The following is a 14,641-nucleotide window of genomic DNA, read 5'->3' on the forward strand; positions in this document are numbered from 1 at the left end:
TACATGCATAGCTAGAATATAAGTTTTAAATTAAACTATAAAAGTGTAATATATTTTTTAATCCAAAAAGTGGACACTGCTCTATATGTAGGTGTAGTTCAGAACTTTACATCGGCCACAAAGAGCACGGCTTACTAACCATTCTGTGTAGTCAAGTGTTTTTCTTTTAAAAATATCAGAGGGTATAAAGCCAGCAGGCATCAAGTATCAGACTGGATATATAGAAGCTGAAAATTGCCTTAGTAAAAGTCCAAATTAACTTGATTTAAAATTCTTCATGAAAACCGGTTCATTTTAATATAGACTGCCCTATAATTCAGTTTGGGATGTATTCTATAAATAAAACTTGTTAAACTTGTTAGGCAGTGATGGCCTAGTTTGTGCCAACTAATTGTTCACAATGATTTGGTTAATTTGATTTAATTTGATTAAAGACATATGCCACAGAAATATAGCTGCTTCATAATTATTTTCCCCAAACATCATAATTTATTTTTGTTTAAAAAAATAAAAATAGAAATGTATCTATAAGGCTAGCTCAAATGTTCATTAAAATGACGTCTGAAAAACCAAACGAATAAAACTCGTTATACACAAGTCCATATTATTTCTGTTGGTGTTATTGTACAGTAATGCCATTTGAATATAATAGCAAAGAATATAGCAATATTTTTATATGTGTGACATCTACTAGTATTTACCTACTAGGGCTATCCATACTGCTGCTTTTCATTTGCTATTGTACTACAGTTTCTAGCATTCACTTACAGCAGTGATTCCCAGCCAGTGACTCATGAGTAACATGTTGCTCACCAACCCTTTGGATGTTGCTCCCAGTGGCCTCAAAGCAGGTGCTTATATTTGAATTTCTGGTTAGGAGGCAAGCTTTGACTGCATAAAAACCCTGTGTAATTGCCAAACAGAGCCTTCTGTAGGTTTATAGTCAACATAGGGGCTATCAAATATCCAATTATAGCTCTCATTGGCACATCCAGGAACTTTTTCATGCTTGTGTTGCTCTCCAAAACTTCTCCCATTTGAATGTGTCACACGGATATAAAAGGTTGGGGATCCTTGCCTTACAGCCATAGTCATACTTATATTTAAAGGATTAACATTCTAAAGCTAAAATGCTTAATGTTATATAGAATTGCATGGCCAACCTGCACCACTTAATGTGGTGCTGAACTGTTACTGCACCAACAGCTGTCTGTCTACTGTCCAGATGCATTATATGGAATATTATTATCTGTATAGAACATTAGAAATAGTATAAAAGGTATGCACCCTCTAGGAATAAGTTTTCAAGGTGGTCAAAACCCTCTTCTCTACCTTTACCCCACAATTATTACTGTCATTATAAAGCACTAATATGTTGCATGGGTTCTTAGAGTGGAAAGATGTGTTTCTATTTTGTGGTATTCTTTTATTTAGGAAGTCTCTAAACAGCACAGGATATCAACATAAGAATGTATCTTAGAGTGTAATTAAGTCTAACAGTAATAAAACAATATTGTAATAAAACAATTATAATACTGGAAATATTACTGTAGTAAAAAAACGTGGCCATAGAATATAAGGTTAAAATACAAGCCACCGGATGTGAAATGAATTTCAGTATGAAAACAAAAGTCATAACAATAGTTATTTCATTATATATTTGCTTTGATCTGTGTTAAACAAGTAATCATGTATAAGGTGTTGCTGGTGATCAACTGTACCAGCAGACCGATGGCTTCTAACATTGGGTTATGAGTACTTATTGTAAATATATAGAAACAGCCTGATACCATTCAGAATTTTGCTTTTACAGGACTGTGCCAACCTATAGCCAGGCAGAGCATTTCAAAGCTTAATTGATCTGTGTAATAATAAAGTTACAAACTCATATATAAAAGCATATAATTGGATCCCCTCTCCCTCCCAATATGCATTGAGTCAATGTTCAGTTTAAGAATGCTAAGACAAGTCCCTGATAATATGCAGATTTGTCATAATGTAAGCATTTTCAATTTTTTCTTTATATGCTGAATTGAGGTCATTAGCAAGCAGTGTAGAGCTACCCAAATATACTTCAATGTTTCCCAAGTTATATACAGTCAGTAAAAATCCCACAGCATGAGGTAGCAGCCAAACACCGCCTGAGCCTGTCCTGAAACTGTGTGGAATCATGCTTTAGGAATCATCTGACAATGACACCTCTTTCCCATCGTACGTTAGGTAAGGGGCCAGAGACTCTGTATGCTGGGCAGAAGCTGAATGATAATGAATGGCACACTGTCCGTGTGGTCCGGAGAGGAAAAACCCTTAAATTAACCGTGGATGATGATGTGGCTGAAGGTGAGAAATTTCAAGGCTGTTGTGCAACTGACATTGACCTAATTATTATATTTTACAGAAGGTTAGACAGAAGAATTACTGGTCAGTAACAAGAGAAGACTTACAGGCTCTGGGAATAAAGGCAACTTTGAGTGGCTAATACTTTGCTTTATTTATTGTGACCAGAAGGTGTCACTCTAAGTTCGGTAGTTTGTGCTATTACTTGTACCTGGCAATAACAGGGTTAACATATGCATTTCATACAGATTAAAACTTAAAATGCATAGCATAATGGATGAATGGATACACTGACTGTGGTTGCACTGAAAACTATGAGGAATTGGCTAGGATCTATTTAGTATAGCTGCTTTAGGGAGGAAGTCTTATTAATGATGCATCTAAATCCAGCTCTTGTATTGCAGTAGAACACTGACACCTGTGGCACTAACAAGCTAGTCTCATACCGTATTCCTTTTTCTGCTATTCCCTCATTCTCAGGCACAATGGTGGGTGATCACACTCGTCTGGAATTTCACAATATTGAAACTGGGTTCATGACGGAGAAGCGATTTGCCTCAGCTGTGCCTTCCAGCTTCATTGGGCATCTCCAGAGTCTTATGTTCAATGGTCTGCTGTACATCGATTTATGCAAGAATGGAGACATTGACTATTGTGAGCTGAAGGCACGGTTCGGCATGCGTTCCATAATAGCGGACCCTGTCACCTTTAGGACCAAGGCCAGCTATCTGACGCTCTCTACTCTGCAAGCTTACACCTCTATGCACCTCTTCTTTCAGTTCAAGACCATCTCACCCGATGGGTTCATTCTTTTCAACAGCGGAGATGGCAATGACTTCATTGCAGTGGAGCTGGTGAAGGGGTAGGAGGAATGGGATGCATGTTGTACTGTAACATTGTAAAATATGGACATGAGGAAGTATGTAATGAAGGCAGTCGTGTGCATAGAAGTGAATAGACTGACAGATGAGTGAATAGATAAGAAAAGCCTGTATAAACTGAAAAGGATGGAAAATTATTTATTTTATTATCAAAACACATTGTTTTTACCTATTGCATCATTTTCAACTAGTTTGTGTTATATTCTTGCTTTCTATTAAGAAATGCCATTTGCAGTTTTGCATTAGGAGTCCTAATGGAAATAGCCTTTTTTTGCTTTCCCATCATGTAGATGGCACACAGAGACAATTTAGTAGCCTTTTTATTAAATTATCTTATTCTTACTCTTTTGTCCCACAGGTACATCCACTATGTGTTTGATCTTGGGAATGGCCCTAATGTCATAAAAGGCAACAGTGAAAGGCCTCTAAATGACAATCAGTGGCATAATGTTGTAATCACAAGAGACAACAGCAATACTCATACTCTAAAAGTGGACACCAAAGCAGTTACACAAGTCATTAATGGTGCCAAAAATCTTGACCTGAAAGGTAATGACAGACTACGTATACATGCTTTGTCCATTAAATCTATTATTTCGTATTTGTAAAGTATTATTTGTTTCATAACGTCGAAGATAAAATTGGCAAACTAATTCAATGGGATCTCTATCCACTTTCTTGCACAATGAAAGAAAATACAATTCTAAACAAAGTTCGAATATACATTAATTTTAATGTTGTTGATATGATTTCAAAATTTGTAATTGTAATTGCTGCTAAATTCAGTGTCTGTTTATATTCTCTGCACTACTAGTTCTGACTAGGGATGCACAGAATCCACTATTTTGGAATTCAACCAAATCCCAAATCCATTGTGAAAGATTTGGGCAAACCCCAAACAGAATCCAAACCCTATTTGCATATGCATTAGTCTATGGAAGGGTGAAAGAGAACTGCTCGCACAGTGCATGGTAAAAACTTTTTGACTTCTGTGTTTATATGATGAAAAGTCACATGATTTTAAGGTTCGGTTCGGCCAGGTACTTGGATTCAGCTGAATCCCAATCCTGCTCAAAAAGGAAGAATCCTTGCTGAATCCTGAACTGAATGCTGGATTTGGTGCATCTTTAAGTTCTGACTCCTGAAACAGAAACAGCAGCCAGCTCTATAATAGATCTGAAGAATAAATGGCATCTGCTATATTTTTTTCAAGAGTCGGAACTAGAGAACAAAAAGGATAAAGAAATACAGCTTTTAGTTGCAATTACATTTACAAATGATTAAAATAATCAATAAATATTGCTTATAGGTTGCTTAAGAAATTAAATTTTCATTAGGGAAAAAAAGAACAGTTTTGGTGGGTTCCCCTTTAATATAGTTTTTTTTGAGGAAGTCTGCAGTTTAACTTAATAACACATATAAACATATATATTTATATGACGGTATCACCAAAAAAGATGTTTCATATGCATTTGTACTGTTACTCTGCACTGCTAAAAAATAAAATGGATATTTACTATTAGCAAGAAATTGTGGAATTAAAACCATTTTCCTACAAATTAGACATGTTAGACTTGTTGACTAGAAATTGTTATTTGTTGTGGATCAACAGATACAAATTTTAAATGTAAAGTTTTCACTTTTAGACTTAACTGGTAAAAAAAACTAGGAAGATAACTAAGGAATCCATGCACAGTGTTCTTTGATTAACCAAATATTATTATTATTATTAACATTTATTTATAAAGCACCAACATATTCCACAGCGCTGTATAATAATTATGTAGCTAGTTTCTCAAATGAAAGTAAGAATTGTTCAGATTTCTCTTTCTGCTGGTATTTGTGTGCAGTGTGGAGCGCTATATGTATAAAAAGTCTAGCATAGTTCTTAAACCTCCCTTTCTGACTTCTAATTGGTCATGTAGATGTTTGACCATTGGCCTAATGAAGTAGTTTGAAAGTGTGGTGAAAGACATCTTACAATATTGGCATTGAAGTGAAAGCTTCAATTCAATGGCATTTTCAGATTTCAAAGTATAAATAAAATAATTTGTGTATTAGAGGATGGAAAAGATATAAGGGATAAGAAAAAAAGTGTTTTTCAATTTCTTTGGTGCATTTGTACTCTTAGATATGATGTAGTACAGGTATAGGATCAGTTATCCAGAATTCTCGGGACCAAGGGTATTCCCGATAAAGGGTCTTTCCTTAATTTGGATCTCCATACCTCAAGTCTACTAAAAAATCAATAAAACATTAATTAAACCCAATAGGATTGTTTTGCATCCAATAAGGATTAATTATATCTTAGTTGAGATCCAGTACAAGGCACCGTTTTATTATTACAGAGAAAAAGGCAATCAGTTTTAAAATTCTGAATTATTTGATTAAAATGGAGTCTATGGGAGACAGACTTTCCGTAATTCTGAGCTTTCTGGATAATGGGTTTCCGGATAAGGGATTCCATACCTGTAGTTTTATTTAGGATAAAAAGAACTTAACATTCTGATCTGACTGATTCTGATCTGACTGATTAGAGAAAACAGGGATTTAAAAAGAGAAAAATGCTGGCTGCAAAGAGGCTTACTTTAGACTAGTGCCACATGGGTGGATTCTTGACCTAAGGATAAACGCTAAAAAAAGCTTATTGATATGACTACACCCAGAGCCATTACATTGGCCCAGGCACAGGCACACTGAAGAGAATACAGAGCAAAACTGCCTATGTAAGCAGTGTGGCATTGGCCGTAGGAACAATATGTCCATAACTCCAACCTAGTGCAGTAGTTGTATATTGTCTCTGACATGGATTACCAGATTCTCCTGCTATTTCTGGTTGATTAGTAAGCCCAAACACTTAATGCACCTAGTCAGGTCATCAGTTGGCCTAACTTTTTAATAATTTACCAGACAGCCCATGTGCAATATACTCATAGTCTGTGATTTATATTGTTGCATGGGTAAATGTTAAACCAGAAAAGATTGACATGGTGAGAAAAAGATTAATTGGAGAATGATGAGATTGCTATAAAAGAATGGATTTTGGACAAGGACAGAAAATCTTAGGCATCAGGAATTCTTTAGAACTTGAAAGAACTGCAAGTAAGCAATGATAATGGCAATATGTTTTATTGTAAAATTCCTTAATCACAGGTGAACTGTACATCGCAGGACTAGTTCAAAGTATGTACAGCACTTTGCCAAAACTTGTGGCATCACGGGATGGATTTCAGGGCTGTTTAGCATCGGTTGATCTTAATGGACGTCTCCCTGACCTGATTGGTGATGCCCTGCACCGCAGTGGGCAGATAGAGCGTGGATGTGAAGGTATACAATCATATAAGAGTGCCATCCACAATAAGGGCAATGCAGACCATTGGGATCCATACCTACCACTCCTCACTGACTCCATCTCATCTTCTTCTATCTCCTGTTACTACACCTTCACGGCATCCCTCACTACCACTCTCCTCACCTACATCAAAAGTTGCTTCTGACCATCCACAGGAAACATTTGGACTTGGAATCTACTCTCCATAAAGATTATTGTTTTCACCCTTAAAATCTTGTACAAATCATTAGTTATATGAAATTTTGTTTTCTAACAAAAATAAAGATTTTTTTAATGCTGCGATATTGGACTTGTGAGCAGGAAAGCCTTACAGCACAGAGCATTATATCATAGCATTTAAAATCAATAACGGCCATTTACTTACTCCTCTGCAGTGTGCAAAGTACAATTTTGCAATTCCAGCATAACTGCAGCTACCAGGTGAAGTTGATCCTGATGCAGTTGTGCTGCTGGTCCAGTTTCATTTATGTTTGTGCATCTTGAGAGTGATTTGCGCAGCCACAGTGCTGTGCTGAGTGATACAGGCCACTGTAGGAACCCTGGAGCTACTGTCTTGTTCTCCACAGTTCCCACAGCAGCCTGCATCAGTAGGCATAATTTAGCTTATTTCAGATCTAGAGGCAGTGGAAAGGCAGGTAAATGGAAGATTTTTCATGCAACTGTTTTTGGCCAAGTGCAGTGGGGGTGTAGTAAGTAAATGACCCCTAATGTCATTCATTCATGAGAGATCTGTAGCACCTGATTTATACCAGCTTTAAGTAGATAAAACATGTCATTAAGCACCAGCAGGTCTGGGGTTTTCTGGTGCATTTTAATTACTCTTTGTATACTGAATAGGCATGATGCTGACATGCAGTCGCTAAGGCTTTTATACATACATACTTTCAACAGGGTGACAATACAACACACTTTTGTATTGATATGACACACACACACATATATATATATATGTATACTGTATATAGTTTATCCATTAAAACAACAATCCATTGTGAGCTTAGCTACAAGTGAAGAGGCAGTGCATTAATTAATATCAATAATGCTGAAAGGCACAATTATTTTATTTTTGTTTAGGGATATATTGCCAGATATTGTAGTTGCTCAATGTATATATCTGTTTTTCACTGTGCTGAGTGCCAATAAGATTTCCTTAGAATGTCTCCATTATAAAGGAGAAACAATTTCTCTGTTGTTATGCAAGCTAAACCGAAAGTAGAAGGTAATGACTTTAGAGCCAAGAAAGCTCTTTCTGCTTTGCCCGGAGCTTCTACATTACAGCATAGTGATCTGCACTCTTGGCAGAAAGAGAGAGAACTCTGATCTTTTGGTGAGTTATAAACCACAATGTTTTTATTAAGCCATTCTTTTTGTTCACACCTCATCCCCATAATGTTTTATTCAGCCACATTGCACCCTTATGACTGACATAACACACAACACCTAATTAAGTAGTATTCTTAATCCCTTTTCTAAAAGTTTTGGTTTTTTTTCAACTGCTTTCTAACTCAATAATATGGTCTTAGTTTTACAGTCCGTATTATGTGAATAGCAGATATGTCCAACTGTTGCTGAACCACAGCTTTCAATGTTGCTGTAGTGTCTTGTTTTGGACATGTATAATATCTCAAAACCAAGTGTGTACCATTATGTACAATCCAACAGACTTGTGTTGAGAGAGATTTACAGAATACACTGAGTAGGTATGAAACTCATGCTTTTTCAAAGTACCCACTTTTAGTAACCATCTGGTCAATTTGGGCACTACCATTCAATGCGGGTCTCCCTGCAGTGGCATTTGTTCACCATGGTTATGCCCAAGCCTATTGCATATTTTTGAAAGCTATGTTTTTTTTTTAGGAATTTAAGGAATGCTGCAAAGAAAAATGTTGCATATGTTCATGCTGTCGTGGAAGAACAATAAAATAACCTCAGTGATATTTTTGTGTTACAAAAGATGACAGATGAAATTGAGATAAATGTTAGTGACATAAAAGTACAGAAAGCTTTCATTTTAGCAGGATCCTATAAATATGCTTCAGCATGTGTACAGGGAACCAACGATACTGCAAGCCAAAAGCAATCTTTTAACAAATTCATCTTTGCCTTTTGGCATTACTAATCTTTATCATGTTATACGTAAAATATTAATACTTATATAAATAAAATGTACGTTCTATATTGAAATAAAGTGACCAATGCTTCCTATATAATACAACTTTTGTATTAATGATGTGTTTTTATAAAGATTTGAAAGAGCCCCAGTGATATGTGGTCCTGAGGCCTAGGTGGATAAGGTGCCACAGAGCCGGGGTTTGAACAGCTGGGCTTTTTCAGACATTGTGATTGCACTGCTACTGCACTGTGAGCTTTGCTTGTGGAGACATACTCTGCTCCTTCCTGTGTCTGGCTGCTTGCCCTCTGGCTGGCTGCCTGCTTGCCCCGTAAAGGGACTGCTTAGCCTTTGGCTGGCACATAGGTGGAATGCTTCCGCTCTTGTGTTTTAACTGTTTTTGTTCCTGACCCTTCCGTGCGGGGGTGTACAGGAGGGTGCAGGGAGATGTTCTGCAAGTGCTTGTAGCAGCAGGAGGGGTGAGGGGTACATACTAACATCTGCTTTGTTTTTGTTTCTTGCCTAACAAAGATGCTTTGACCAAAGCTAATCTACAAGGTAGTTTGCACCTCCTAACCTGTGTCACCATCAGTAGCTTGCCCACACCACAGCCAGAGACAATCTCTTCATCTGTAAACATTATTTATGTATGGGACCTAGACATGGAGTTATCTGGGGGATTCAGATGTACATTTGGAGATGACTGGCTGCTGGTTTGGTTGCTTTATGTACTAAAAGCATGGCATGGGAAATATGTCCGAAAATACAAGCATTTGCTATCACATGGGCTGTCCACAATGTTTATTCAGTTCATAGTCAGCAGTAAAAGGATAGTGAACTGAGAAGATATATATTAGTCTAAAAAAAATCTATAATGGAATGGAAATTCAGCCACAAAAGTACAAAGCAATGACACAGACACAGAAGAAATTATTCAGCTATTAATGCAAAAAGATGTCTATGGTCTTTTCTTGGCTTTCCATGCCACAAGAATGGAATTCTCTGGAAAAGTACAGTGTTGGCAAAATTGAACTATATTTGCTTCATAGCTTTGCACCAATAAATATAAATATCCCACTCATTATTACTGTACTATATGATAAACTATGTTATGCGCCATGCTTTTAGTCCTCTCTGCATGATTTTTCATTGATTGGTCGCCTTGCAGTGTGTGCCTGATGCATGCTAATATAATTTATGTGAACCTATCTGTCTGAGCATTCAGTAAGGCAGTTGAGATGGCTTTTACCCACTTCTTAATAAGCATTGAAGTAGTTTTCATAGTAAAAATGGTTAGTATGCAGCACTCTAAACCTTTGCTTGTTGAGTTCAAAGTACGTTCTTTGTTGTGAGGTGAGATTTGCTGCCCTAAAAATGTACAAAAACAGTATTTTGTTGCTCAGAGCCTTTATAAGCAGTTAAAATAATATTTATGTTAGATTGTTATTTGCAGCTTTAATGAAAAGAAGTCATATTGGTGTATTGTAAGTGCTTTGCATTTCTAGATGTAAGAATATCTGGAAACCATAGCACAATAACCAACAGATATGTAAAACATGTAGGACTTATGTATGACTTAAGTGAAGGTCTTGATCAGAGTAACAACAGTTTTAAATTACAGTCTATTGCCCTCCAACATAGAGGATTCATTATTTCAGTAATAAGCCACATCTGTCTATTACTAGCATAAACACAATGAGTATACCCAAATGTGATCTAATATAAAACCCATTACTCACCCCCACTTCTAACAGATAATATTTGAACATTTCCCCCAGTTCCTTCATCTAGGTGCAGTACAAGCAATACAAGGTCTAATCTTCCTGACTTAGCAGGAAAGCTACTAGTCTGTTGTTGTACAGGCCCAGTGCATCCTACACCATGGTTACTACACCTATTTACACTCATATGTAACCACACCAGCACTTGACATCAAGTGCACACAGGAATACATCAAATTGTCTGTCAGTCTTTTGCTTGGTCTCTTCTTAAGGGTAAAGCATATCAGTTTATATAAACCAGCAGTGCACTAGCCTTTATACAGTTACATAGATAAGTTGGGTTGTAAAAAGAACAAAGTTCATCAAGTTCAATCCTTTCAAGTGAACCCCAGCGCACACACATAGACCCATACCGACCTATCTATATACTCACATACATAAACTACAAATACCATCATCAATACTAATTGTAGATTTTAATATCACAATAGCCTTGGATATTATGTTTGTTCAAGAAATCATCCAAGGCATTCTTAAATGCATTAACAGGCCTTTAACAAAAAAAAACCCCCATAAATTTTCTGGTATAAGTGCTGTACCCAGGCAAAAATACTAGAAATGTAACATAATCCCTCGCCTGTAATGTCTACACATATGCAAGAAATATGAATGGTTCATAGTTATTGTAACGCAAGATCCTTCCATAAGGAAATAGCAGACTTCTGTCAGGGCCAGTTAAAGGAACAGTAACACCAAAAAATGAAAGTGTATAAAAATAACTAAAATATAATGTGCTGCTGCTCTGCACTGGTAAAAGTTGTGTGTTTACTTCAGAAAGTCTACTATAATTTATATAAATAAGTTGCTATGTAGCCATGGAGGCAGCCATTCAAAGGAGAAAAGGCACAGGCACATAGCAGATAACAGATAAAACACTATTGTATTCTACAGAGCTTATCTGTTATCTGCTATGTAACCTGTGCCTTTTCTCCTTTTTTCCAGCTTGAATGGCTGCCCCCGTGGCTACACAGCAGCTTATTATATAAATTATAGTAGTGTTACTGTAGCAAACACACCAGTTTTACCAATGCAGGGCAACAGTCCCTTATATTTTTATTACTTTAAAGCTCTTTCATTTTTTGGTGTTACTGTTCCTTTAAAGGTGGAAAACTAAGTAATGCAGCAAAACTGGGCCTTAATTTAAAAAAATAAACTGACAGGCATTTCTTAGCTGTCATTGAATTACAACTTGTAGAAACACAGAACCTGTACATGGCATTGCTCATGGCATGTAGGTAACCTTGTTATATGTTTATGGGTGCTTTTTCAAAAGTTGGACCTCAAAAGGGGCTATAATCAGTTGTGTGCAAAAAGTAGTAATACTACTTTCTCTTCAAGGGGTCCACTTTCCAGCTTAGATCCAGGAATAATGTCCAGGATACCCTGCTTTACTTTGAAAATGCTAAAGGACAATATACAGAGAGGGATTCTCAAGGGATTAGTGTTGTAAGGGGTGTACTAGATATTTGTTTTAATTCATGATTTAGACACATGCCGGTCAAATGAGACTTTTATGTAGCTCTGCAGTCTAGATCAGTAGACAAAGGAGCTTGCACACCAATATAGTTTACCATTTACCCAGTTACTCTGTGTCTCAGTTCTCCTGCCCATCTCTAGCACATGAGACAAGTGCTAATGTAGCTAGCTTCTACAGGCATCCACAGAATCCAGATTTTTTGCTTTACTGGGAGATCTAATATGGCAGTTAGACAAACAAGTTAAAACAATCACATAGGCATGTCTGTTCAGCAGATATGTAGTAAATGTGAGGAATGGACTATTTGGAAAAACTCAACCAGCACCCGACCCTTAACCTCAAAATGTTGCCATTGCAGGATGCGCACCCAACCTGTACCTGTATCTTTCTGCTGTGTACACTACTTCTGTGCATGCCTTAAGTTCCAAGACAGAGAAACATTCCCAGTCTAACCCGCACCCAACCTGAACATGCAATGGTCACCCAAATTTCAACCCTAACCATAAGGATAAACCTGCAGGTCATGGGTCAACCTGCATATCACTTTGGCTTTACTATTGAGCAAACATATTGTAGCTTAGTTTCTCATGTACAATTGCAGGCCTGTATAGTTATTGTATTGTTCATCAGCCATAAAGCTCAGTTTGCCTTGTGGCCAACCGCAACTGTCTGCTATAGGAGGTGTCCCGCTGTGTTTCCTGTCCGACCCAGTGAATGAAAACTGGAACATAGCAGAACACAGTCACATGGGACCGACCATAAATGTCTATAAGTTTGTACCCTTAACATTTGTCTCTACTTTAATGTAATGTACACTACCTACTACTCAGGTAAGCCTGTATATTTTTTTGCACTCTGTTTCTTTATACAATGTGCACAACAAGCATGACAGGTTGGCCTCTGAATGGCAAACTATACACAAACTTTCACAATTTTACACATTTCACTGCATTTTCTATGTAAACAGAGATTAATTTAGCATGTAAACTGTAAACTTGCTATAATATGTTGCTTCTATAAAGAGAACATATTGAGACTAACAACAATTAGGCACTGGCCAGTTGCCATTAAGCAGAGAAAGAATATGGATATGGCCAGATAGCATTTAATAATATTTGTTTTGTATTGGATAGTGGGAAACTTTATTCAGACTTAAAAGATAAGACATAATCATTCTCTTCTTAATATGATTATATATGTCTGCATAAATCCTCAATTAACAGGCTATTTTCATTAATTATTTTAATATGAAATCCCTGTTAGCTCCTCAGTAGAGAGAACTGCTGTTTTTTAATGGTGAGGCTAATTATTGAGTTTGTTCAAACAGCAAGGGAGGTAAGGAGAAATTATTGTTAAGTAGCAGGAGTTGGGGGTCTGTATTGGAGCAAGTTGGCATATGCAGATATAGCATTCTTTGCTTTGTAAAAGCCATCCCTGACGAAGGGGAACATTGATTTTTCACTGGTCATACCTTGGCATTAATGAACAGGCTTGCATGGTATATAGAAAGTGAGTGTGGTTCCTATAAGTACTACATATTAATACCCTGACTTTTATTTAGGGAACATTAGCTTTACAGGATCTTTCTACTTTATGTACAGATTTTAAATCAAACCAAATCTGAACCTTAACTAAAGGTTGTGCAATTGCAAGAGTAGTAGAGATTATGTGATAGATTATAGGAGAGATATGGCAGGGATTTTATATTGCAGCAGCCGGAGCAGTTCCAGGATGTGGTATATATGAAGCAATATATAAGAGTTCTTTTTAATGCACGTATTCTATATAGGTTTGTGGATGTCTAGCTTGCAGCACAAGGAACGTACAATATCAATACTTAGTCACTGTGCCCGCATGTAACAGATGCTCTTCCCTCCTTAGGCCCTGCATGAGTGAGGTTTGTCAGTGTTGCATGCCCTGACTTTGGGATCTTTGCAAAAATACTGCTATGGCTTCAGTATTTCTTTAATATCTTTTTCTTTTGATCCTGGATTTTAGGTCCCACCACTACCTGTCAGGAGGATTCCTGTGCAAATCAGGGAGTCTGCATGCAGCAATGGGAGGGCTTTACCTGCGACTGCTCCATGACATCCTACTCAGGGAATCATTGCAACGACCGTGAGTACAAGGGTCTTGCAGGGAGTGCAAGCAAATGTATATATTGTTATATATGTATATATTTAATACGCTGTACATTATCTGCCAGAGCAGCACCCTAGGTTATATGCCTATTACCAGGTTACCAGGCTTCATCTGGCAACAGTCAACAACATTCTGTTGTTTTAACTAATAATTTGATTTATGCATTTCTACACGGAAAGCAAAGAAGGAAGCACTCCCCTAGTGCAATATGTATCAACAAATGTATTAAATAAATAAAATTGCACTCACAGGATCAAAATCATCCGTGTGCTCATCAATAAAAGCAAATCAGCCCATCAGCCCAATGCGTTTTATCATCAAAAAGACTTTACAGGCAGTCTGCTTTTACACTTGTTTCCACCTCTTTGGTTCTTCAAAGCATTTAAGGGACAGGGAGAAGGCAGTTAATCAAATTAACTTTTACATTTTAATCATTTAAAAATCTTGATTGTATGATAATGAGTTCTGCATGTATTCTTACATAGTTACATAGTTAAGTTGGGTTGCTCAAGTTCATAATATTTTTATACAATTCATTTGGCTGTGCACCCACCCCCCCAC

The 14,641-nt window shown here is 36.9% G+C and overlaps 1 protein-coding gene across 18 annotated transcripts in view; it reads left to right on the plus strand.

The window, feature by feature from the left end:
- nrxn3 (neurexin 3) overlaps window positions 1-14,641 on the plus strand; it is a 290,056-nt gene that overhangs the window by 147,328 nt on the left and 128,087 nt on the right. For 9 of the 18 annotated variants that reach the window (XR_001925157.2, XR_001925158.2, XM_031890849.1 and 6 more), the window contains 6 exons: window positions 2,221-2,340; window positions 2,818-3,199; window positions 3,577-3,767; window positions 6,372-6,545; window positions 9,212-9,238; window positions 13,937-14,056. Coding sequence is in view for 15 of the 18 variants with exons in the window: in XM_031890849.1 (XP_031746709.1) it covers window positions 2,221-2,340; window positions 2,818-3,199; window positions 3,577-3,767; window positions 6,372-6,545; window positions 9,212-9,238; window positions 13,937-14,056 (1,014 nt within the window). In the remaining 3 variants the exon portion in view is untranslated. The remainder of the gene's footprint in view (window positions 1-2,220; window positions 2,341-2,817; window positions 3,200-3,576; window positions 3,768-6,371; window positions 6,546-9,211; window positions 9,239-13,936; window positions 14,057-14,641) is intronic. The other 9 variants (XR_004219588.1, XM_031890853.1, XM_031890854.1 and 6 more) reach the window with 1 other exon arrangement.

This window comes from Xenopus tropicalis, chromosome 8 (genome assembly GCF_000004195.4).
Source record: "Xenopus tropicalis strain Nigerian chromosome 8, UCB_Xtro_10.0, whole genome shotgun sequence".
NCBI classification, from domain to species: Eukaryota; Metazoa; Chordata; class Amphibia; order Anura; family Pipidae; genus Xenopus; species Xenopus tropicalis.